At 53.6% G+C, this 22,739-nt stretch overlaps 1 protein-coding gene and 3 non-coding genes across 4 annotated transcripts in view; 3 read left to right on the top strand and 1 right to left on the bottom strand.

Moving 5' to 3' along the window:
• The first annotated feature begins 1,749 nt into the window (after positions 1-1,749).
• Positions 1,750-1,820, top strand: LOC131418049 (small nucleolar RNA SNORD49). The gene has a single exon (XR_009222844.1). It is a non-coding gene; the product is annotated as a small nucleolar RNA SNORD49 (small nucleolar RNA).
• Positions 1,821-2,261: 441 nt separating this feature from the next.
• LOC131418048 (small nucleolar RNA SNORD49) lies at positions 2,262-2,332 on the top strand. Its single transcript, XR_009222843.1, has one exon. It is a non-coding gene; the product is annotated as a small nucleolar RNA SNORD49 (small nucleolar RNA).
• Positions 2,333-3,207: 875 nt separating this feature from the next.
• On the top strand, positions 3,208-3,281 carry LOC131417995 (small nucleolar RNA SNORD65). The gene has a single exon (XR_009222794.1). It is a non-coding gene; the product is annotated as a small nucleolar RNA SNORD65 (small nucleolar RNA).
• Positions 3,282-3,529: 248 nt separating this feature from the next.
• LRRC75A (leucine rich repeat containing 75A) overlaps positions 3,530-22,739 on the bottom strand; it is a 45,419-nt gene continuing 26,209 nt past the window's right edge. The window contains 4 exon segments of the mRNA XM_058559590.1: positions 3,530-5,648; positions 5,650-5,845; positions 8,776-8,891; positions 20,001-20,129. Coding sequence (XP_058415573.1) covers positions 5,304-5,648; positions 5,650-5,845; positions 8,776-8,891; positions 20,001-20,129 — 786 coding nt within the window. The 3' untranslated portion in view covers positions 3,530-5,303.

Here is a 22,739-nt window from a genome sequence, read left to right as displayed (position 1 = left end):
TGGGTACAGGCTGAGGTGCTATGCTCACTGTATGGCGGTGGATGCCAGCAAGCACAGCCATCTCTCCTCCCTCTCCCCACCTTCCAGACACCCTTTAAAGCCACCCCAAGATGTGTCTCAAAGCCTTTGAGCTCCTCGGCTTAGTTCAGGCTCTGGATTGTCACTTTCTCTCCCTTCCGGGCTGCCTGCTCAGTTCCACCCCTCCAAGCTGTTCTCTGTGGGGCAGCCAGAGGGGCCTTCCTAAGACAGATAAGAAACAAGTCACCCCTGTACTCTGAAGGCTTAAGAGGCTCCCCCAGTGCCCCCAGGATGCCCCAGCTGGCATCCCCAGCCCACCATGGTTTTGCCCAGGCATTCCAGACCCCTCTTCCCCCATACCCCTGCTGCCTCCCACGCTCTCCTTAGCATTTTCATTAAATTCTCCACGCAAGCTTATGGAACTCATGTGTATTTGACCCCTTGACTTGTCTCTTGCTAGAAGCTCCCCCTCCCCCCCTATAAAATCTTTCAAATTCTAAGACCAGCTCGAAAGTTGTTTCACTATCTTTTCCAGTTTTCTCCAGTCAAAATGAATTGCTCTCCTTTTGTGTAACGTGTGTTTATAAAACGTGTACGCATGGATTGAATATGTTTTCGGTCGGAAAGATCTGAGCATGCTCATATGCTGAAAGGAAAGCATTCAGAGGAGAGGTTTCCATGGCTGGTGAGTTAGGGGCACGGATGGAGGAGTCCTGAGGAACCAGGAGAGGAGAAGGGGAGCAAGTGGATCCAGATAAGACGTCTGCTCGCTCCTTAGAAGTCATTCTAAAGAGTGATGCGAGCTGTCAGTGCAGCAGGGTTTTGAGAAGCTCCATGGATATTTTGAAATAGTTGTGGGGAGGAGCAGCTGCTATTTATGAATGCTCGCTGCGTGCCAAGCTCTGCAGGGTTTCAAGTGTGTTGTATCATGTGATCCTCACAAACACCTTCTGTGGTGCGATAGCTCCACTTACCAGATGAGCAATCGGAAGCTCACAAAGGACGAGTAGTTTGATCAAGACCTGGGCGCTAACAGGCGGAGGCGGGACCCTATTCCTGCAACCGCGCTCAAGCCCCCGCGCAGGCGCCCTGGAACTCTTGACCCAGAATTCCCCGGGCCTTGGAAGAGACCATAGGATCTAAAAGAGGGGGTGTCCTTGGGTGGTGCGGTGGAGTCTGTACGTTAAATGTGCTGGAAGTTCCCGTGAGTCTTTGCCAGTGCCACCCTCTCTTCTATAAGGAATGGAATGTTCTGGCTCCTTAAGGGCCTTGAACCCAGCTACAGCGACCTTTCCATTATAGTTGTCGGTGAGGTAGGCTGTGTGTGTATCTGGGGCTAGTTGCGGGCGGTGAGGGTAAATGAGCTAGAACCTCTAGTTTGTAGAAAAATGTTTTCGGGACGCTCACTTTGAGGGCGGCGGGCGGCTCTGTAAGTGCGTGTCTCCCGGCGCCTGCGCCCACGTGGGCTTCGGGGCGGCGCGGTGGCCGGTGTTGGATCGTCTCGCAGGGCCGCCGTGGGCCGAAGCTCATGGACCGCGTGTGTGTGCGTCCGGGAGGGCCGCCGCCGTCTCGGGAGCCTAGGTCCTCGAAGGCCGGGCCCCCGTTACCCGGGCCCGTCGCGGGGACTGCGCAGCCCCGAGAGAACTGGGTGAGTGGGGGGTCTGCCTGCACCCGGGGCGCCACACGTGCGGGGGGTGGTTTGCAATGGGCTCGGAGGAAGACGTGCTTGACTGTCCTGATGATACTAATGTTAGGAAGTGCCGTCAGAAGCGATAACTGACGACTTTTATGTTTATCTGACCGCAGTCGCCGAGACCTCGACAGTTGAATGTAACTGCCAGAATCTGCCCTAAACGCATGTCTTGCTCTGTGTTTCAGATGGCAGACCCGCTGCTGAGCGTACCAGGAACAGCATCCCACCCTGAGGTAAGACCTCGTCTAGGTAGAATATGTAATTGAGTTCTATCGTTTTTGTTGCCTCGAGTGCACTGACATTGCCTGGTGCTTACAGTTGCACTTTGAAGGCATTGAACATAATGACGCACAACCGCATTGCATAGGGTGGACCTCAAATAGAGATCGGAGATGGCTGCTCCTAGCTCAGAACTGTGTTTAAGCCGCAGCTATACTCAGAAACAAACTCCATTAAAATGTCTCCTGGCTGCTTCTAAGGCATTTGGAGTTTAATTCCAATGAATGTCCAGGTCTCGGGAGCAGTACCAGGGAGTGGTGAGGTGCTTGACTGCTCTGATGAAACCACTAATAGGAAGTGCCGTCAGAAGCGATAACTGACGATAACAGTTCCTGGCTGACTGCAGTCAACATGTCCTCACGAGTTGCTGGTGCCCAGGTGTAAGCTGGTGTGAACTGTGACCCTTAATTTCTATATCCACGCAGATTGCAAATTAGTGAAGGGTTGCCATTGTGTGATCACCAACAGCTGAGTACTGGGGTGAGGCGCCATGGCCTGCTATGAGGTAAGCTTTGGTCTGTGGAGAAGTTAGTGATGGAGTATGCCTACCTGTTAAGTTGAATCATGTGAAATTACTGTTGGGTCAGATATTGGCAGTTGGGTCTGGTTAACCGAATACCTGGTATCAGTATATCCCTTGACCTTTATTGACAGTATCCCAGAGATACGTATTTTTGGTTCATGGCAGTGGAACAAAGTGCAAGGCAAATGCAGGAGTTCCTTTTTATCTCAACAGCTTTATAATCCTGAGTAAATTGCCTATCTGCTGAGATGGTAATTTTCTTCATCCTTGAAAATCATAGCTTTAGGTTTGTGATAGTTAAAATAATGTGATTGAATGGAGGTTACAATACCCAAAGAAGCCAGTTAGGACTTGTAGGCTCACATGGCTTAATTTACAAAAAAGCACCTCCAGTAGGTTTTTAAGGATTCCTGTTAGGATGGACTTAAGTTTGTAAATTTGTAGAGGCTGTCGTCATGATCAGAACTGACTACTGTTATGCCTTTGGCATCTGCTGTCTGTCTAGGGGTGCCTTAATTCATTCCCCCATGTTTTGAGTGCTGAAGAATGGTGATCAGCAGTAGAGTCTTAAAGCTACGGGCGGGGGCAGCTCAGCCCAAGCAAAGGTAAGCTTTGATCTGGACAATGACACTCCCCCGCCCCGCATGAATGAATAAGCAGTTTTGCTAAAAATTGATTTGCAGAAAAGGATATCAAATGATGAAATCACCCAAAAATAGCTGGAATTACCGGCAGATTGTGTGGTGGTGAACTTATGGTTTTCTGAAGATATCTTTTATGCTGAGAATGACTTGTTTGGACTAGAAAGTGAGATTGACATTTAGTTTCTTTGCAGGTTATTTTCGCAGACGATGGTCAGCCATGCTGTGGCAGGGGCAGAATTTGAAGTGGCCAGCATCAGTTTGGACTCTTCAAAACCTCGCTTTCAACATTTGATGTAGAAACACGCTCACCTTGTGTTGAGTATCAGAGAGGCTGTTCTTAGCAACCTTTTCCTGGGACAGGCACATTTGGTGTTAAGTTCATGAGTTTTCTAGTCTTGTCCCTTGCCCAAAAGGAGCTTCCTTCTGTACTTTTTATTTAATACTGTATAAATTTGTTATCTTTAAGCTGGGGACTTATTTCTTGCTGAAATATTCCCATGCAGTTACCATAAACTAATACTGTAATAAAGGATGGTCTGTGGTATTGGTTCTTAAAAATGTGTATTTGAAGAAAAAGTTAAATTTGATTACTGCTGTTGGATAGTAGCAGTCCAGGTATTAGTACTTGTCAGCTTCCCTATGGTCAGTCTAAGCTGTTTTCCCCTCTGTAACAACTTCAGACTTTGAGGGTAAAAATTCCAAAGCATTTAAGGCATCCACGCACTTGATTCCAGTTTCTGTCCCTTCCCATAGCCTTCCTCTACCTCCTGAAGTTCTACACCTGCCTAGCTAAACCCTTTGGCAGTAGCAGGCAAGGTCCCATAGTGCGGCTCTTAACCTAGCCCATGCGTCGCTGCCTTGCTGTGTTGGCATCTCGCTTACCTGGCATGAGGCTAGAGGCCTGTCAGGCTGTGTGCTTCTCTAGCCATCGCTGACATTTGCCTGAGGGGTCTGGTTCACCAACTTTGGGCGCCTGGACCAATTTTCTCCAGCTTAAGACTGGTTTCCAGTCTCCCTGGACTTGCTGTCTGTACTTGGGTCTAGGGCTTATTGTGCCTAGAAGGGATTTTTTTTTTTTTAACTGGTAGGCCTTGGGCAAGGGGAAGGTTGGGTGAAAACTTGCTTGCTTACTCCCTCTGGGAACCTCAGGTTTATTTTTCCCTTTCTCCCAGCCATCTTGGCTTGGAGGCACTACATCTGCCAGGAACTGGGGGAAATGCTCTTAATCTCATCGAATGGTCCTGGGTTTATAAGAGTCTTCCTTAGTAGGTTTTTGGAAATGTGCTCAAAATAGCAAGGATTACTTCAGGGACTCCATGAGGAGGAATTTTTAAAGGAAGCAACTCACTCAGGCCTGTTCTTGAGCAACACTGGAACCCTCGTGATTTTCTGGCAGGGTTTGTGAATGGGACTTGGCACGTGTGCCTGTGTGTAGGCACCCTAGGATGCTCTAAATATTGAAGGGTATAGGGTGGCTGGTCCCTTGGGCAGGCCCTGGAATCACAGGTTGAGGGGTGGGCCTCAAATGAAGGCTGAGGCTGGGAAGTTGGTTCTAAGGTACTTGGGTCTCCACAAGGAGGAGGTAGACAGCCTTCAGTCCAGATATGGACTAGGTCCTGGGGTCTCGGGCAGCCAGACCCCTACCCCAGCCTTCAGCCAGAAGTTAGGGTAAAGGTTGGAAAACTTGCCTCGAGCAGGAGCACATTTAGCATCTGGCTGGAGTTTGCTGCTCTGAATAGAACAAGTGTAATGCAGAATTGGGAAATCCTGGGGTGGATGTAGGACCTGAACTACACTCCTTTTCTGGGGGAAGGCTCTTAGGATTCACATTAACTGAAGCTTCCAGCATCTCCAAACTGTACACTGTGCCCACAAGTCTGGGGGTGGCTAGGGGCTGATGCCCTTTGAGCCAGTGATGACTCTTTAGGAGCCAAAAGGCAGATAATGGGATTGACAAGGAAATGCAGAGGACCAAAGAGAAGTATTACACAATCCCCCTTTCCCAGATCCTACATGCTGGCTTCCCAAGGGTGGGGCTGCCCAGGCCAATTCTGGGTGGTAGCCTGAGTCCCCTGGTAGGAGCTCCTAGCCTGCCTCAGCCATCCTACTCCACAGGGGCTCCCTGGTGAGGTCCCCCACTTGTGTATCACGTTTGGGCTGCACCTACAGTCTCCTTGCCCTCGTGGTCTTTGGCAGGGGCCAGAGGGCCCCCTCCAGGGTCCTCTTGGCCCAGTGTCCCATCCCGGGCCTCCTCCCCACCGCCTGGGCCCTCGCCCAGCTCCAGGATGGTGGGTAGGTGGCCCTGCTTTGGGGAGCGCTTGCGCAGGCTGAGCAGGAAGGGCTGGGGCAATGAGAAGATGTCCACATTGTTGCCCAGGTCGATCCACGTGACACTGGGAAACTTGCTGGGGTCCTTAAGGGTGTCGGTGAGGTCGCGCAGCAGGGCCCGGGTCAACCGGTTGCCATTGAGCGCTAGTGTGGTGAGGCGGGGGTAGTGTGCTGAGTGCTGGCAGCAGCTGCAGGACCATGTCGTCTGTGAGGCCTGTGAAGCCCAGCTCCACGCTATCCACCTGCTCCCCGCAGCGCTGCAGGTAGCTGGTCACCCGCTCCAGGTCTCGGGAGGTCAGCGGGATGCCTGACAGGTCCACTGTGTTGTCTGGAGGGCTCCCGGCCAGGACAGCCTTGAGGCTGAAGGGAGAAAGGACAAGCAAGATTCAAGAAAGTGGGGCAAGCCTTTTCCCCAGAGGCAGCAGTGGCCACCACCAAAGAGCTGGCCTCTGCTCGGCCTTGCAACTCCAGGGATGGGAGAAACCAGAGACCTCTGGTTCCCTGGCCCTACCTCACATCTCAGCCTGGCTGGACCCAGCTGGCCAGAGCCTGAGGACCCACAAGGGAAAGGCCCAAGTGCTTCTGCAGTGACTAAGGGTACATGGGGCCACAAAGGCCTGAGTTTGCATCTTAACTCCTTCTCTTCCCAGTCATGTGACCTTTAGTTAGTGCTTAACCTCTCTGCGGCTCAGTGACTTACCTGAGAAGTGGAGCTGATTGAGTACCACAGGGTTGTTAGGTGAACTAAGTTAATAAATGCAAAGCCTTTAGAACAGTGCCTTGTATAGGTGAGCGATGTTGCTGCTGTCATTATTACTCACTTGGGCTGAGCTTACTGCTTCCCCACGAGCGGCGCAAGGTCTCTGAGGTCCCCCTTTCAAGGCCATCTTCGCCACCAGATGAGCCTGCAGGCCAGCAGGCAGGGGAGGCACCAGGGCTCCGAGTCTCGTGGGAGCTGCTGGCTCCTGTAGGCTGAGTGCTGTCCACCCCCTTCCACTGCCTGCCACCTGCCACCCCTTGCTCTGCTTTCTTCCCCTGCTCCTTGCTCTGGGGCCACAGCTCTGCATTTCCAGGTACCCCAGGCAAGCCCGGAGGCCCCAGTCGTTGGAAGGAGAGAGGAAGGTAGAGGGGGCTCACAGCCTGCTCCAAGAGCCTACCTTAACCATCAGCACCTGAAGGTCACAGCTTGGACTTCCTCTTGGCAAAACAAGGTAAGTCCCTCTCCTTGGGATCTCCTGAAGCTGGAAGGCTGCCCACAGTTGCTCATCTCGCCTCTGATGGGGGGGCAACTCCAAGGAGTTTGAAGGTAAAGCTCTCAAGGCATGACATCTAAGTGCCTGGAACACTGCCTGGCACTTGTTCAGTGTGATTTAAGTGTTGGCTGTTATTCTTATCAATGTCACTAATAAAGCAGGCTTGTTACACCTGGAAATAGGTAGTATGGTGGTTAACAGCCTGAGCCTAGGGTTTGAATTCAGCCCCGCCATTTTTTTTTTTTTTTTAAAGATTTTATTTATTTATTTTCCCCCCAAAGCCCCAGTAGATAGTTGTACGTCATAGCCGCACATCCTTCTAGTTGCTGTATGTGGGACGCGGCACCAGCATGGCCAAAGAAGCGGCGCGTCGGTGTGATCTCGGGATCCAAACCTGGGCCGCCAGCAGCGGAGCGCACGCACTTAACCGCTAAGCCACGGGGCCGGCCCAGACCCGCCATTTAACCAGCTGCATGATCATGGCCAGTCAAATGGCAAGAGCAATGTCCCCTACCTTGTTCAATCCTTGAACAGTGTGTGTTAAGCTCCTGCTGTGTGCCAGGCGCTGTCCTAGGCACTGGGGTCACAGTGGTGAAGATGGACAAGATCCCTGTTTTCATTCTACCAGAGGGGAGATAGCAAACAAGTGTGAGAGTGAAGTGAGAGAGGAGCTTGGAGGGCATAGCTACTCAGGGAAGGCTTCTGTGAGGACATAACATTTGAGCTGGCACTGGAAGAAAAAGCAGGCCATCAGAAAAGTTTGGTAAAAGTTCCAGCAGAGCAGGGGGCAAGTGCAAAGGCCCTCAGGCTGGAAAGAGCTTGGTGTGTCTGTGAACCAGCAGGAAGGCTGTGTGGCTAGGCGAGGGAAAGTGGGAGAGGAGAGACCAGAGCAGGCTGAAGGCCCATCACATATAGTTCTGTTTAGATTTCTTTCACGTGTAATGGGAAGCTACCTGAGGTGGTGAGGCTTCTGAGTGAAGAATGGACTGTGTGTGTGTGTGTGTTGGGGAGACAGAAGAGGAGGCCCCTAGATTCCAGCAGAGCTCAAATTTCCAGCTTTTCAATCCTAAAGAACTAACTCCTGCAGTCTCCTCCTGGCATTCCAGGTTCCATGGGCCCTTCCCTCCTGTCCTGCTCTGTCCCCATACGTGGGCCCTGCCTTCAGTGCAGGTGGAGCCCCACTCTTTGGCTAGCGCTGTGAGAACCTCACACTCTTCCTCCACCTAGGAAAGTCTTTCTGGGATCCGTCTCCTCTCCAGGCTTTGGGGGTTGGGTGTCCGGAAGGGAAGGAGGACCTAGAGCTCTTTCTTGTCGGGTGGGGGGCCTCCCCGGTCTCAGCACCTGGAAGGGTGCGCCGCCAGCAGCATGGAGACCGGGCCAGTCTTTCAGAACAAAGCCACTCAGCCCCCTGGGCATTTGCAAGAAAGGCAGGGCTGCGTCCTCCTCCAGAAAGCCTTCCTTCCAGGCTCCCTTCCACTTGCTTCCTATGGTACTGTCTTGGCCCACAGGTTCTGTGTCCCGTGTGCCTCCACCCCCCAATCTTCAGGGGGCCCTGAGGGTCCTCACTGCTGCATGGGCCAGGGACATAGCAGGGGTCTGGGTGCCCCTAGGGGACATTCAGGAGAACTGGGGGGTTCAGTGGGAGTGCTCACATTCAGCACACCAGGAATTAGAAACTCCTCACGACCCTCTCCCCACCCACCCCATCTGAATGGGCCCACACTCTCCAGCTCTCAACTCAGACCAGGGCCCTGCCTCCAGCTTCTCTCCTGGCTGACACTCACCTGGAATGTCCTCCTGGCTGCTTTCCCCAGCCCTTGAATTCTCCTTCCATCTCACCTCCTTCAGGCAGCCTTCCAAGACAACCCCCTCTGGTTCCAGCTCTTTCCTTCACCCCCCCTGCCCTGGGAGGGGGTGCTGTGCACTGCACGCCCAGCCTGGCACAGACTTGCTTTGGGCTGCCCTTGTAGAAGGAGGCTGGCAGGGGGAGGAGGCGGGCTGGCCAGCGCAGACCCACCTCAGGCGACCGCGACTCACCAGGCCTGCGGCTTCCTCTTGACCAGCCCCCGGTGCCGCCTCCACTGGGAGTGGGGACTGAGGTGGTACGTCAGCTGCCGGCACAGCTTCTCCATGGCGCCCAGCGCATCGCCTTCCTGTAGAGGCAACCACAGGCATCGGGCCCTGAGTCTCTGGAGCAGGCAGGGGAGCCCAGGCCCCCACCTCCAGCTTCCTGTCTCCACGGGAAGAGCATGCACCCCAGGCAGAGCCGGGGGAGGCCTGCTCTGCTGGCTCAAGCTGGGTGCCCTTAGAGAGCAGTGGCTGCAAACTGATCTGCACAATGGTTTTAGTTTCTGTGAATTAGCTGCTATGGTTGAAAAAATGAGCAGTGGCTGCAAACTGATCTGCACAATGGTTTTAGTTTCTGTGAATTAGCTGCTATGGTTGAAAAAATGAAATTCATATAAAAATCTGATGCCAGGCGATCTGACAACAATTGACTGGAGCTGAGTGTCAGCTGACCCCTTAGCCAGAATTCACCACGGTCCCTGCCACTCCCCAGCCTCCAGGGCCATTCTGCTCATGCACTCGCTCAACGAACATTTACTGAGCACTACTAGGCGCCAGGCACTTGTTCTAGGAGCTGAGGATCCACCACGAACAAATGTCCTGGCTCTTGTACTTCACATAGTAAAGGGGAAAGTGAAATATTTTTACCATGTCTCTTTTACCCATGTCAAAAGGGGGAAAATAAAATAATGAGAGGGCCAAAGTCTTTCCTAGCCCAGTTCATTCATCTGTGTTACTTGTCTGGCCCATAAGCATTTGAGTTTGAAACCCTCGATGTTATGGCCTGAATTGTGTCCCCCCAGAATTCTTTTTTTTTTTTTTGGGGGAGGAAGATCAGCTCTGAGCTAACAACCATGCCAATCCTCCTCTTTTTGCTGAGGAAGACTGGCCCTGGGCTAACATCTGTGCCCATCTTCCTCTACTTTTTTTTTTACATGGGACGCCGCCACAGCATGGCCTGACAAGTGGTGCATCGGTGTGTGCCCGGGATCCGAACCCACGCCGCCAGCAGTGGAGCACGCGCACTTAACCGCTACGCCACGGGGCCGGCCCTCCCCCCAGAATTCTTAAGTCCCAATCCCCAATACCTCAGGATGTGACCGTATTCGGAGATAGGGCCTCCACAGAGTAATTAAGGTAGAATGAGGTCATTGGGGTGGGCCCTAATCCAATATGACTGGTGTCCTCATGAGAAGAGAATAGGACAGTGACATGTACAGAGGAAAGACCATGTGAGGACACAGAAGACAGCCATCTACAAGCAAGGAGAGGCTTCAGAAGAAACCAACCCTTGATCTTGGACTTCCACCCTCTAGAACTGTGAGGAAATAAATTTCTGTTGTTTAAGTGGTATTTCATTAGGGCAGCCCTAGCAAACTAATACTCTGGGTTAAAGGGTGCAGCAGAGAGAGACTAGAGGGACTCCAACTCCACCCCAAGGGAAGCCAATTCAACAGTCACTGAGCCCTGGGCGAGTGAGTGGCCAAGAGCCCTGGGCAAGTGAGTAGCCAGCAAGTGCCAGGGCTCAGATGCAAAGCCACACGCGGATAGCGACGCAGACGTGGTGAGGTTCAACCGTCAACCCACGTCCAGTGCTCAGCAGTGTCTGGCACAGAGTGAGCACTCAGTAAAGGCCAGCTTGATCATCACCATCATCACCACCATCATCATCATCATCACCACCACTCTGCTAATGGAGAAGCAGCATGTTGAGTAGTTAAGAGCATGGACTTGGAGCCAAAGAGTGTGGATTTAAATCCTCTCTTTGTCACCTTCTGTGTGACCTTGAGCAAGTTACTTGATCCCTCTGCCTCCAGCTCTCGTCTGTGAAGAGATAACAGTACCAACCTCACAAGGCATTTTGTGAGGATGAAGAGTAACTACTTGTGAAACATAGCACATAGTAAGCTCTCCAGGAATGCTCGCTAAATACATACTGTGCTGTATAAGAGCAGTACAGACACACGGAACTTGGGCAGGGTAAAGAAGGAAGATTGCTGCCACCCAGGCTCGGATCTGAGATGAGCTTTTACGGGGTGATGAGTTAGTGATTTTTGGATGGAGAAAGGAAACACGAGGCATCTCTGAGTGAGCAGGAAACAACTTGTGCAAGGGCTTGGGTGTGTGTAGGGGGTGTTACAGACATGTAGCAGATGATAATCTAGGGCCTGACCACCTCACCACCTCCACAGCCACCACTTTGGTCCAAGTCACTATTGTCTGTCACCTGGATTATTGCACATCGACATTATGCTAGGACTTTATGGAATTCCCACAACACCCTAGAGCAGTAAATGCTTTCCTTACCCCCATTTTACAGAGGAAGAAACTGAAGCTCAGAGGGTCAGGGGCTAGGGCTGATAGAAAGGCAAGAGAAGGAGACTGAGGGAGGGAGATGAGAGAGGAGGAAGGAAGAGGGAGGTTGAGTGACTAAAGAGATGAAGCATCTGAGCAGGGATCCAGGAGACAAAGGAAGGCCCGAGACTGAGTAGGATCGGTTTAGACGAAACCTCTGGTCTCTAGTTCTCCACGAACTCATCTTCCTATTGCCTAAGCCTGTCGAGAGAGAAATGAATGTCACGTGTCAGTCCAGGCAATTGCATTTGCAACACCTGGAGTTGATATATTCTGATTCCTAGACTTAGTTTCTTGCTGAGCCTAGTCAGGTGGGGGTGTGTGACGAGAAGCAGGTGGTGAAGTTGGCAGGGGCTCCATCATGGGGGTGGCAGGGGAGTTGCTGGCGGGGGGGAACGGTAGGATCACATTTGCATTTTGGGACCATCCCTCTGACTGGGAGATGGAGAAAGGGGGGACTGTAGGCAGAGAGGGTGACTCAGGGCCAGGCCTGAGGACAGGGCTGAAAGAGGTGGAGGCCACCACACTCGACTGACAGTGCACAGAATGGAGAGGGTGTGGGCAGGGAGGGGATGAGGAGGGCTCTAGGCTTTGGGCTGGGACCTTGGGCTTGCCTTGAGCAGAAGGCAAGGGGCTGCAGAGGAGAAGGGGATGGAAAGGTAGGACAAGGGAACGACCAGCTCATTTGGGGCCATGTGGAATTTGAGGGGCCTGTGGGACCTCCAGCTGGGAGATGCAATTGGATTTATGGGGCTGGGGCTCAAGACAGGTCTGAGCTGGACACGTTCATCAGCATCTGATTAAACCCCCTGGCCTGAGTGGGGAATGAGCTGAGGAGGAAGGCAAAGGGAACAGCTGCAACATCGTAGGGGCAGAAGGAGGACACACGGCACACGAAGGGGTGGAGAAGGCACAGTCAGAGAAGCAGGAGAGAGCGGAGCCATGGGCGCCAAGGAGAAGGGTGGACTCCAGTGAAGAGGCCTGGGCCAGCACAGGCTCAAGGAGGGGCGGTCATGGTGGGGCTGGGGTGAAGGCCAACTTTGGATGCCACAGGCAGAATGGGAGGTGACAGCCCATAGAGAGCGGCTGTCCACCTGGGACTCTTGCATGCAGGAATCGGGGTGGGGGGAGCTTTAAAAAATGCCGCTGCCTGGGCCACCCCCAGCAATGGGGTGGGCAGCTCAGGCACAGGGATTTTTAAAAGCTCCCCCGGTGGTCCCCCTGTGCTGCCAAGGTGGACACACTTTAAAGACAAGAAGGACCAGAGGGTGGGATCCAGTGGTCTGCCCACCATCACTCCTGGGACCACCCCGGGACAGAACATTGCCAGTCTCCCACAGCACCTGCTCCAAAGCTGAGAACTGAGCTCCTCAGCTCCAGCTCCTCCTCCAGCCACTTCCCAGGGTTTCCAAAATCAGGGCCAGGGACTCTCCCTCCACCTTCTAGGCCTGGGCAGCTGGGCCTTAAAGGGAGAAACCAAGAAGAAAAGAGGCAGCAAAGCAGTGCGCTGGCACTGCCGCAAGGGGGCAGCCGTGCGCAGGGTGAGGCACAGGCTGAGCAGGCACTGGGGCCCCCACCTGGGAGACGGATTGAGCCTGTTTCCTCATCCGCCAAACAGGGACAATAGATATGGTCACCTACCAGAGCTGACTTGAGACCAAACGTGAGCTAACGTCCTCCCAGAAGTGAGAGCCCCCTCCGCTTGTCTGGACTAAGTTAACAACAGCTCACATGCAGAGCATCTCCTGGACGTTAGGCATGGCCCCTGTGCGTTGCATGCATGAGCTCATCACAGTCCTGTAACCCACAATAATCCTAGGAGACAGGCGCTACTATCACCCCCACTTTACAAACGAGGGAACTGAGGCATAAAGAAGCTGAATAGACTGGCAAGCCACGCAACTTAAGGAATCAGGATCCAAACCTCAGTGCGGCTCTGAGGCTGGCACTCCTGACCTGCCATCCCGCCTTGTGCTCTGCTCCGCCCTCCTGGTGACAAAGCTTTCACTTAGGTTAGTTCAAGGTGTTTCTGTCCTTTGCAACCAGAACAGCCTTAAGCAAGCCCATCTAATTTTTTCCCAACTCCATCACTTTCTGAAGCCCCCCAGACCTTCCTCCTGCAGAGACCAGGGCTAAGCAGGACTGGCCCAGACGGGGAGGAGTAAGAGAAGGTGGGGAAAGGAGGAGCAAGTGCCGTTTCTGTGCGGTTTCAGAGTAGAAAAACAGCTGCCTCCCAGGTACAGAGCAGCCAAGTGCCCTTTGGCCAGGGCTTCGACGACAGGCACCGGATGTTACGTGGGCCCTGCACCCAGCGCTCGGATGGTCCGCTGGCCCCTCTCCTCTGGGAACTTTCTTCTCCAAGTGGTGTGGCCCAGCAGTCCTTTTGTGTAACCAGACCCCACGGGCACCCGCAGAGCGCAGCCAATCAGCCCTTTCCTGGGACTCCCAACCTGAGACGGAGACACACCCCCAACTCCTCCCAAGGATGAACCATGACAAGTAAACTGCCCTGTGGTGTGGGAAAGGGAATGGAGAGTGAAGCGAGGGGAGCAGAGAGCAGACAGGGAGAGATGCCTGCACTGTGTCTCCCTGCGGTTCTAGCGCCTCAAGCTGGGCTTCCTTTGGTCCCCACAAGACCCTTCAGTATCCGAAGGATAAATGCTCTTCCTGGCTTGAGGCAGCCCCAGTGGGCTTCTGTTACCTGCACCAGAGTCCTAACCCACACCAGAGGCTCAAAGGCAGTTTGTGGAATCAACTTTCTGCAGCTCTTCCTCCCACCGTGGAAAAGGAAGAAGGAGGGAGGGACGCATGGCGCAAGTCGGGGTGACTCGGCACCGCAGGGCAGAGCGCGGGTCCAAGCAGCAGCCTCCAGACCGCCCTGTGCTGCTGACCGCAGGCCCTGGAGAAGAATCTGTTTGAGGGACTCACACTGACCTGTCAGGGAAGGCGCTTGAGGCAGACCTGCAGGCCCCTCTAGGAGGGGGTCTCAGCACCACCCCCACCCCACACACTGCTCCATCTCTCAACTGTCAGATGGTGACGCCCACCTGCCACCTTCACTTCCCCAGGCACCTTTGTATGCTGCCCCCAGGACCCAAGCAGGCATAGCCCTCCACTGCTCTGCACCCAAAGGCTTCCCTAGTTCGTAAATTCATTCATTCATCAAATATTGACTGCCCTGCCTACTACCAGCAGGACGCTGCTCCAGATACTGCGACTGTGTGCTGGGTTTTCCATTTACTCCCTCTCTGCTAGTTCATTCTCTGCTCTTCTCTGTGCTTGGAAGGCTGAGCTCTACAGACAGCATCTCCCAGCCCTCTTGCCACTGGCTTCCAGGTGGGTTCAGCTAATGGGAGCAATTGGAACGAGATCAGAGGGCAGAAGCAGAGAAGGGGTGAGGGGTTTATTCTTCTCATTCTTTCTCTGCTTCAGCATGTGGGGGAGCCACCCTCCAAGACGGCCCCCACTGACCCTGGCCGCCTGGTATTGTGCCCTTGTGTAGTCTCCCTCCACAATGTGTCAGGGCTGATCTGGGCCATCAATAGAATATGGCAGCAGCGATGGTGTGTGACTTCTGAGGCTAGGTCATAAAAGATATTGTGGCTTCTGCCTTGCTCTCTCTTGGAGCGCCCGCTCTGGGATAAGCCACCTGCTATGATGTGAGTCCTATGGACAGGCGCACATGGCAAGAAACTGAGGCCTCCTGCCAACAACCATGGATGTGGCATCCTGGAGGTGGGCCTGCCAACCTCTGTCAAGCCTGCAGATACTTGCAGCCTCGGCCAGTGTCTTGAGACCGTAAGCTAGAACTACTTAGCTAAGCTGCTCCAGAATTCCTGATCTACAGAGACTGTACAAAGATAAATGTCTGTTGTTTTAAGCCACTAAGGCTTGGGGTAATTTGTTATGCAGCAATAGAAAATACAACACAGTTCTGGAAGAGGCATTCTCATCCCGGCTCCAGCAACACAGCTTCCGCCCGGAGCCCCTTCTGTAGTAACAACTTCCTGCTGCTGCTAGTCTCTGGGTGTCTCAACGTCCCCTGTTCATTTCCTTAATCTTGCCCACAACCCTAGAAATAGTCCCTTATTAAACTCTCTTAAAAATTCACAATGGAAAGGGTCGCCTGCTTCCCCTGCCTGGTGCAGGACATAACCGTGAACAAGACAGACGCCATCTTTTGCGCCTTTGGAGTTTATATTCTAGTGGGGAAAGCAGACCGTAAGTTAGCCAACAAATAAATAAGCAAGATAATTTCAGAGACCAGGGAGTGAAATGAAGAAATAAATGAAGAAATAAACAGGGCGTGAGACAGAGGCTGATCCGGAGACCTCCGTGGTCAAAGGCCTCTGAGAGGTGACCTTTCAGCTGAGTCTGAAAGGAGGAGAGGGAAGCTCAAACAGAGGAGGTAGCAAAGTCCCTAAGGTAGGAGAGGATCTGGATGCTCTGGGAACAGAGAGGAGGCCCACGTGGCTGGAGGGGGAGCGAGCAGTGTGGAGAGTGGGAGAGATGAGATGATAAGATGAGATGGGAGATTCAGGCAGGGCCAGAGAAGGAGTTTAGGTTTTAAACTACAACTCAACACCACGTGGAAGGTTTTCCAGCGAGGTACACAAATGATCCAATTTACCTTTGCAGATTGCTCTCTGGCTGCTCCCAGAGTATAGAGGGCAGGGAGGCAGGAGGGGAGGCCCAGAGTCCAGTTAGTAGCCCTGGAGGAGGAGGATGTGGCTGGAACTAGGAAGGCCGTGGAGATGGCCTGGACACATTAGGGAGCTAGGATTGTCAGGACTTGCTGACTGTCCCGCGGTGCTCCATCCGAATCCCCTTGGATCCCCTTTTCCCAATTTTGTGCACCTCTCTTCTGCGATGTGCTTCTGCCTGGAGAGCTGGCACCAGTTCTGCTTTGCAGCAGCCTCCCTCAGGCAAGCTCAGGGAGACAGAACTGCTGGGAATTCATCCCCTGGGCTGCCTCCATTTTGACCAGAGCAGGAGTTGCCAAGCCTAGCCCTTCCGCCTCGGGTGGAGACAACCCTGTGGAGAAGCTTACACAGAGTACCCCAGGGACCACGTGGAAGCTGCCCGCCCTCCGCAGGACCGCGCCCGAGCTCACCTGGTTTCCCCGGGAGACTTCCTCAACAATCACTGTACGCACACCCTCATTTTAGTGTCTGCTTGTGGGGAACCTGACTGTAGACATGATGGAATGGATGTGCTGGGGTGGGGCTGGGGTGCAGGGAAGGAAAGAGTCTCTAAAGTTTCCTGACAGATGATGGGTGCTAAAAGTGGAATGAGTTTTGGGTAGGGGAGGGGTGGTGAGTTGAGGGACACTCGGGTGGAAATGTCCCAGAGGTGGGTGACTTTAGAATTTGAAGCCAGGCTGCAGATATAGATTTGGGGTTCATCAATACACAGTCATGGGCCTGTCCCTCCTTCTTGGGGCAGGCACAGACCCACCTCTTTCTAGGGCCTTGGCCCACACTCTGCTGGGACACAGGAGAGGGTTTTTGGTGTTTGGTAGGTTGAAAAAATAGATGGGATTCATTCGAGGTGGTCATCGTAGCAGTGGGAAGGTTATCTGTCTTGTGGATACTTCACCCTGAGATTGGACCAGAGAGGGTCATTTCCTTCACCCCATCTCAAGCTGAGGGAGACCCCCTCATCCCCCTACATAGCTGATGGTCTTGACATCTCTGTCTATGACGTCTAGGCCCACACTTGGGCTGGTCTGAAATTCTCAGATGAAAGAGCTAAGAGCAGACGTCTTGGCCAGCCCTGAGCCAGCTAAGGTTGCTGGGGTGGGTGCAGGGCCTGCCCCTATCACCAGCTTGGGGACCCCATAGCCAGGACCTCCGACTACAGCCTCAGCCACAGCTGAGAGAGTCCTTCAAAAGGGCCTCTCCTGCCACATGGCCTTGGGTATGGGTAGAGGACAGGCCAGGCCCCTGGGCCTCCAGCACGGCTGACCATACTCTGGCTGGCTCTGGAAATCTGGGTCGGAGGCCAGCCCATTATGGTCCAAAACTCTGAGCCCACAGGGTCCGGGGCCCGAGGCCCGGGGCTGTGTCTTCCTTTCCTCCGTGTCCCACAGCTGACCTGCTAGGTCTGAGCACCTGCGTGGCACGTGGCTGGTGCTCACTGATTAGTTCCACCTTTGCCTCTGCGCATAGGGCACTCAGCTGTGACAGGCACACACCAGTGCTTCTCGTAAATCATCTCACTGAACTTTCAAAGCAGCTCTACAGGAGAGAGTATTGTTATGTTCACTTTAGAGCTGAGGAAAATGAAGTTCAGCTATTTTTTTTTTTTTTTTTGGTGAGGAAGATCAGCCCTGAGCTAACATCTATTGCCAATCCTCCTCCTTTTATTGTTTTCCCTTTTTCTCCCCAAAGCTCCAGTAGACAGTTGTATGTTATAGTTGCACATCCTGCTAGTTGCTGTATGTGGGACGCGGCCTCAGCATGGCCGGAGAAGCGGTGCGTCGGTGTGCACCCGGGATCCGAACCCCGGCTGCCAGTAGTGTAGCGAGCACACTTAACCGCTAAGCCACAGGGCTGGCCCCTGAAATTCGGCTAATTAAGTGACCTGAGAAAGGTTACACTGTGCAATGGACTGAATGTCTCCCCAGATTCATATGTTGAACCTCAATCTCAATGTGATGGTGTCAGGAGGTGGGGCCTTTGGGAGGTGATTAGGATTAGATGAGGTCATGAGGGTTCACAAGAGGCCAGAGAGCCAGCTCTCTTTCCTTCTGCCATGTGAGGCCACAGTGAGAAGGCGGCCATCTGCAAACCAGGAGGAGGGCTCTCACCAGAGCCCAACCACGCTGGCACCCTGCTCTCGGACTTCCAGCTTCCAGAACTGTGAGAAATAAATTTCTGTTGTTTATAAGCCACCACATCTGTGGTGATTTGTTACAGCAGCCTGAGCTGAGACAACCCACGTATGGCCCTCTGGTCCCCACCCAGACGGAAAGGATGGATCGCAGGGCAGGGTCCCTTGGCCCTCCTCTCCTTCTTGGCCCTGTCCTGTCTCCTGGGGTCCGACATGGGCAGGTAACCCCCTGCAGGCCCTTCCTGTGGGGAGGGAGGCGGGTGCTCGAGCTGCTCGCACACAGGCCCCCCACCCCCAGCCTGCGCAGCCCTGCGAACCCCACGTGAGCACTGATGGCCCAGAGCTAGCCCCTGAGCACTGGCCTGCACCCTGTGCAGCACTGGGGCCCAAACCACACCCGGGCTTCTGGCCTGGGATGTGACTTTTCTCAGATCACTTCATTACCCGAACTTCGTCTTCCTCGACACTAAATTGACACTAAATTGGGCATAAAATGTTCTCGCTGCTTTGAGTGCCCTGTACTCTATCACCCCTCTCACCTGGGGCGACTCAATTCACGCCCTAGGGAAGGCGGGGTCTGACACCTGCAGGGCTTGCTCTCAGCTTGCCCAGGCTGAGCCAGGTGTCAGCTGAATGAGAAGCCACGGTGGGTCCAGCTCCAGCCGGTTTCTGTGGCTCCTGACACTGGCTCCTCTTCCCCATGCCTTGAGGGTCCCAGGCCACCGACCCTCATCACTGGCTTCTTGCCGTCGCACATTTGAGCCCAGCATCCCCGCCTTCTGCTGCATCCACCACCGACCTGCTCCCGACTGGCCCAGCCCCCCACAGCTAACCCTCCTCAGAGCCTCGGCCCCAGAGAGCCCTGCACAGAGGCTCAGCCCCAGAGCACGGGGCCAGCACCCTGGGCGACCATGTTAAAGTCTGCGCCAAGCGAGGGCTGGGCTTGGGAACCACCTGCTCCCTCTTATTCTAGATCCTACTCAGAGCAGAAGCTTCCCTCACTCCTCCATCCTGCTCTGGCTTCTTGCCCCTGCCAGAAGAAGTGCTTCTTTTGGAAGCTGCTGGAAATTGAATAATGGGAGTAAAGACACCAAAACAGAGAGAAAAGCTCAAGTGTGGAGCTGCCCCACCCTGGCCCTCTCCTTCCCCGCCAAGGTCCCCATGGGCAGCTCTGGGTAAGCCAGCCTGGACCCTGGAGCCAGCAAGAAGAGGGGCAGATCCTCCCATCCAGAAGGGGCAGAGCAGTGCCTGTGGAGCCCGGAGAGCCCTGGAGCTTTTCCTTCTCAGCTCCAGCAGCCAGGCAGGAAGTAGACCTGAGTGAAGTGGGTGGGTGTAAAATGACACAGCCTCAGAGAGAAAGACAACTGGGAGTGGTGGGGACTGAGGCAAACTGGAGAGCACCATGCTGGATCACTGCTAGACTTATATGAGACCTTTGTGCAAATGAGAAAAAGTCTACCTCTAGGTGGACACAGTCTTGCACCAGTGCCCATGGCTTGGTGGGCAGAGAGAGGGCTGGATTTGAACTGTCTCCCACCCCTCACCCCCCACCCCATGCCACCTCTGTGTTTACAAGTCTTTGTGCAGGGTGCAACCTACACAACTGTACATGGTGGCCCTAGCCCCACATAATAGGGGTGGCTACTCAGCTCCAGCCCTATAGAAATGAGAGCTTCATGTTGCTGGAGCTTCACATTTTTCAATAGAGGGATTGTGTGAAATATTCTGATTTTTTTTTTTGAAATATTCTGATTTTTAAATGTTGGCAATGAATCCAGGTTTAAGCCACCCCGTGGGGCCAAAGAAAATCTCTTCTGATGGTGCCCATATGCAGCCTCTGCCATGGATGCTGGGCCTCAGGACAGGGTGGGCACCTCAGGCCCATCCCCTCAGTGCTTGCATGAGGATGCTCATCCTCCAGCCCTTCCTGGGCACTGAGCTGCTCTGCCCAGAAAGGCCCTGCCTCACACCCCGGACCTGGCTGGCTTAGACCACAGCCGCCCTACCGGCTTGGGGCAATGGATGTAGCGGGCCAGGCTGATGATGAGGTCGTGTGTGATGGGGTCCACCAGGTTCCTGAAGCTGGCGTAGCGGTACAGAACGTCATCCAGCGAGGTTGACTCCATGCCTAGGTCCTGCAAGAGTGAAGGATGCCCAGAGGTCAGGGGCGGTCCCGCCCTACCCTTGAGTCCCACCCAATATGTCCCGAACAGCCCCCTAGAGGCAGCTCAGCCTCCCCCAGAGCCCTGGTAAGGGAGGGGACTTCCCCTTCAAAAAGGTTTCCCAACCTGCAAGGAAGCATCTACAGAACTTCCCCCAGGGGGCCAGGACAAGCCCCCGTAGAGACAGCCTTCCCCGTTTATGGACCTCTCCCAGGATAGCCTCCCAACCATCGCCTCTCTGGATCCCCTGAGGATGAAGCCAAGCGGGGCTGGCACAGTGCTGATAGCTGCTTCTCCAGCCAGGGCAAAATTTGGAAACGGCATGCATAGTAAAATTCCCCTCCCTTGTGATCATGTATTGATATTTATTTGTTTTCTTATTGCTTCTGAGGACATTTTTACTGCTCCTTCTATAGATGACCCAACCTTGGTGTTCCTTTGCCTTGGGGGGTTTCCGAGTTGTGGGGCTGAAAGGAGAAGTTGCCAGGCACCCAGAAGAAAACCCCACCAGGGCTCCCTAAGGAACGATATCAAGTGGGGTCCTCCTAACAGCAGGCGAGTGAGCATGGAGGCAAGGGGCTCTGGGTGAGGCTGGGGCAGAGGTTCCCCAAGCCTGACGAGGGTCAGGGGTTTGGGGGCACCACACACTGACAGCCCCAGCTAGGAGCCTCTGCAGAGACCCCTGCCCACCAGCAAGGGACCCCATGGGCTTGGCCAAGAGCAGTGCCCAGTGCGGATTAGGACCCAAGGGCCCTGCTCCAAATGTTCTGTGTAAGATCCCAAGATTCTCGCACAAGACCAGGGAAAGGGCAGGCCCCCCAAACACGACTAAGCTTGAATGTCCCACCAGCCAAGCTGGTGGGAGCTGGAAATGAAGTTAATTGCTTTAGAGAAGTAAAGAACCATGGTTTTCTACTCTAGTGTTGGACTCAACTTCATACTCTCTATATGTGAAAGAGCGTGGCTATACCTTCTGTCTTTTCTCAAACCCCTCTGCCCAGTTTCTGTAGTCCTTGGGTGGGGGCTGTGCTTCCTGCTCCTAGTGTGATGCCTTGCACAGACCACGCAATGACGACATTCCCATCCCAGGGGACTGCCCCCACCCCACCATGAGGGCCAAAGGGGCACTGAGGGTAGGCAAGGAAAGCAGGCACCACCCATTTTTGCTGCCCCAGCACAGCCCAGAGAGGAAGGCTCCCAGACTGGGTTGCCAGGGTCCAGTGACTTGGGGACAGGAAATGTGTGGGTGACAGGTGCATCCTAGCAGGGGTTTGCTCTCTGTCATTTCGGTGGGATATCCTGAGCTTTTCTAAAGGCCTTCCTCATGTGATTCTTAGAAATCCCTATAAGGCAAGTAGGCTGGGCATCATTATTCCCAATTTACAGATGAAGAAACTAAGGCCCAGAACGGTTGACTTCTTTAACTGTCAGAATTTCAGGAATGGAATGTACAACTGATGACTATAGTGAACACTGCTGTATGGTATATTTGAAAGTTGCTAAGAGAGTATATCCTAAAATTTCTCATCACAAGGAAAAAACATTTTTATATGAGGTGATGGATGTTAACTAAACTTATTGTGTTAATCATCTTGCAATAGATGTAAGTTAGGTCATTATGCTGTACACTTAAACTTATACAGTATCTCAATAACACTGGAAGAAAAAAATCACATGTAATAAAGATGTTCAAAAAAAAAAGAATTTCAGGAATGAGGGGTGGGCCATTGACTCAGCCTGGGGCCTGGTCTGCCTTTTCTACCAGGGCAGGTGAGCAGGGCAGGGGAGAGGCTGGAGGGCAGGGATGCTGCCCTGTGGTTTGATGCCTGACATTTCTTTTTTCTTTTTTAGGTACCTTCATTTCCTTCTTTTTTTTTTTTAGTTTTTATTTTTTTTGAGGAAGATTGGCCCTGAGCTAACATCTGTTGCCAAACTTCCTCTTCTTTTTTCTCCCCAAAGTCCTCAGTACATAGTTGTATATCCTAGTTGTAGGCCCCTTTAGCTCTTCTATGTGGGACACCACCTCAGCGTGGCTTGATGAGTGGTGAGTCAGTCCGTGCCCAGGATCTGAACCAGCGAACCCCGGGCCACTGAAGCAGAACACGTGAAGTTAACTGCTGCGCCACTGGGCCGGCCCTCGTGGCTGACATTTCTAAGAGCAGAGAAAAGAAAGGGTCTTTGCTGGATGGATCTGGAGGGGCCAGGACACCATGCCCCTGCCCTACAGGGAAACTCACTGAGCCCATGCTCCAGCCGGGTCCTACCTGCGGCGACTGTTAGGGGCACTTTGCTCCCTCCTCCTTGTTAGAAAGGAATGGGTTTCAAGCTTCATCGAGGACACCAAGGTGCCAGTCTTGGGGGCTTTGTTTTCCACTCGGCAGGAATGAACCTCAGAGGCAAGCTGCCATGCCCTGCGCCAGGCTCTCTGGCTGCTGGAATAATCTACTGGGGCCCTAGGTCCGGGGGCTCAAGGTCTGGTGTGGATGCAGGGGAAGGGGGGCTTCTGAAGTGCTGCCTGCTACATTCTGGAGCTGAGGGCCTAGGGGAACCAAGTGCAACACCGCCTTGGACCTCTGTCCCTGC

The sequence above is a fragment of the Diceros bicornis genome, chromosome 18, assembly GCF_020826845.1.
Source record: "Diceros bicornis minor isolate mBicDic1 chromosome 18, mDicBic1.mat.cur, whole genome shotgun sequence".
Lineage (NCBI taxonomy): Eukaryota > Metazoa > Chordata > Mammalia > Perissodactyla > Rhinocerotidae > Diceros > Diceros bicornis.
This window is presented reverse-complemented; position numbering and strand designations above follow the sequence as displayed.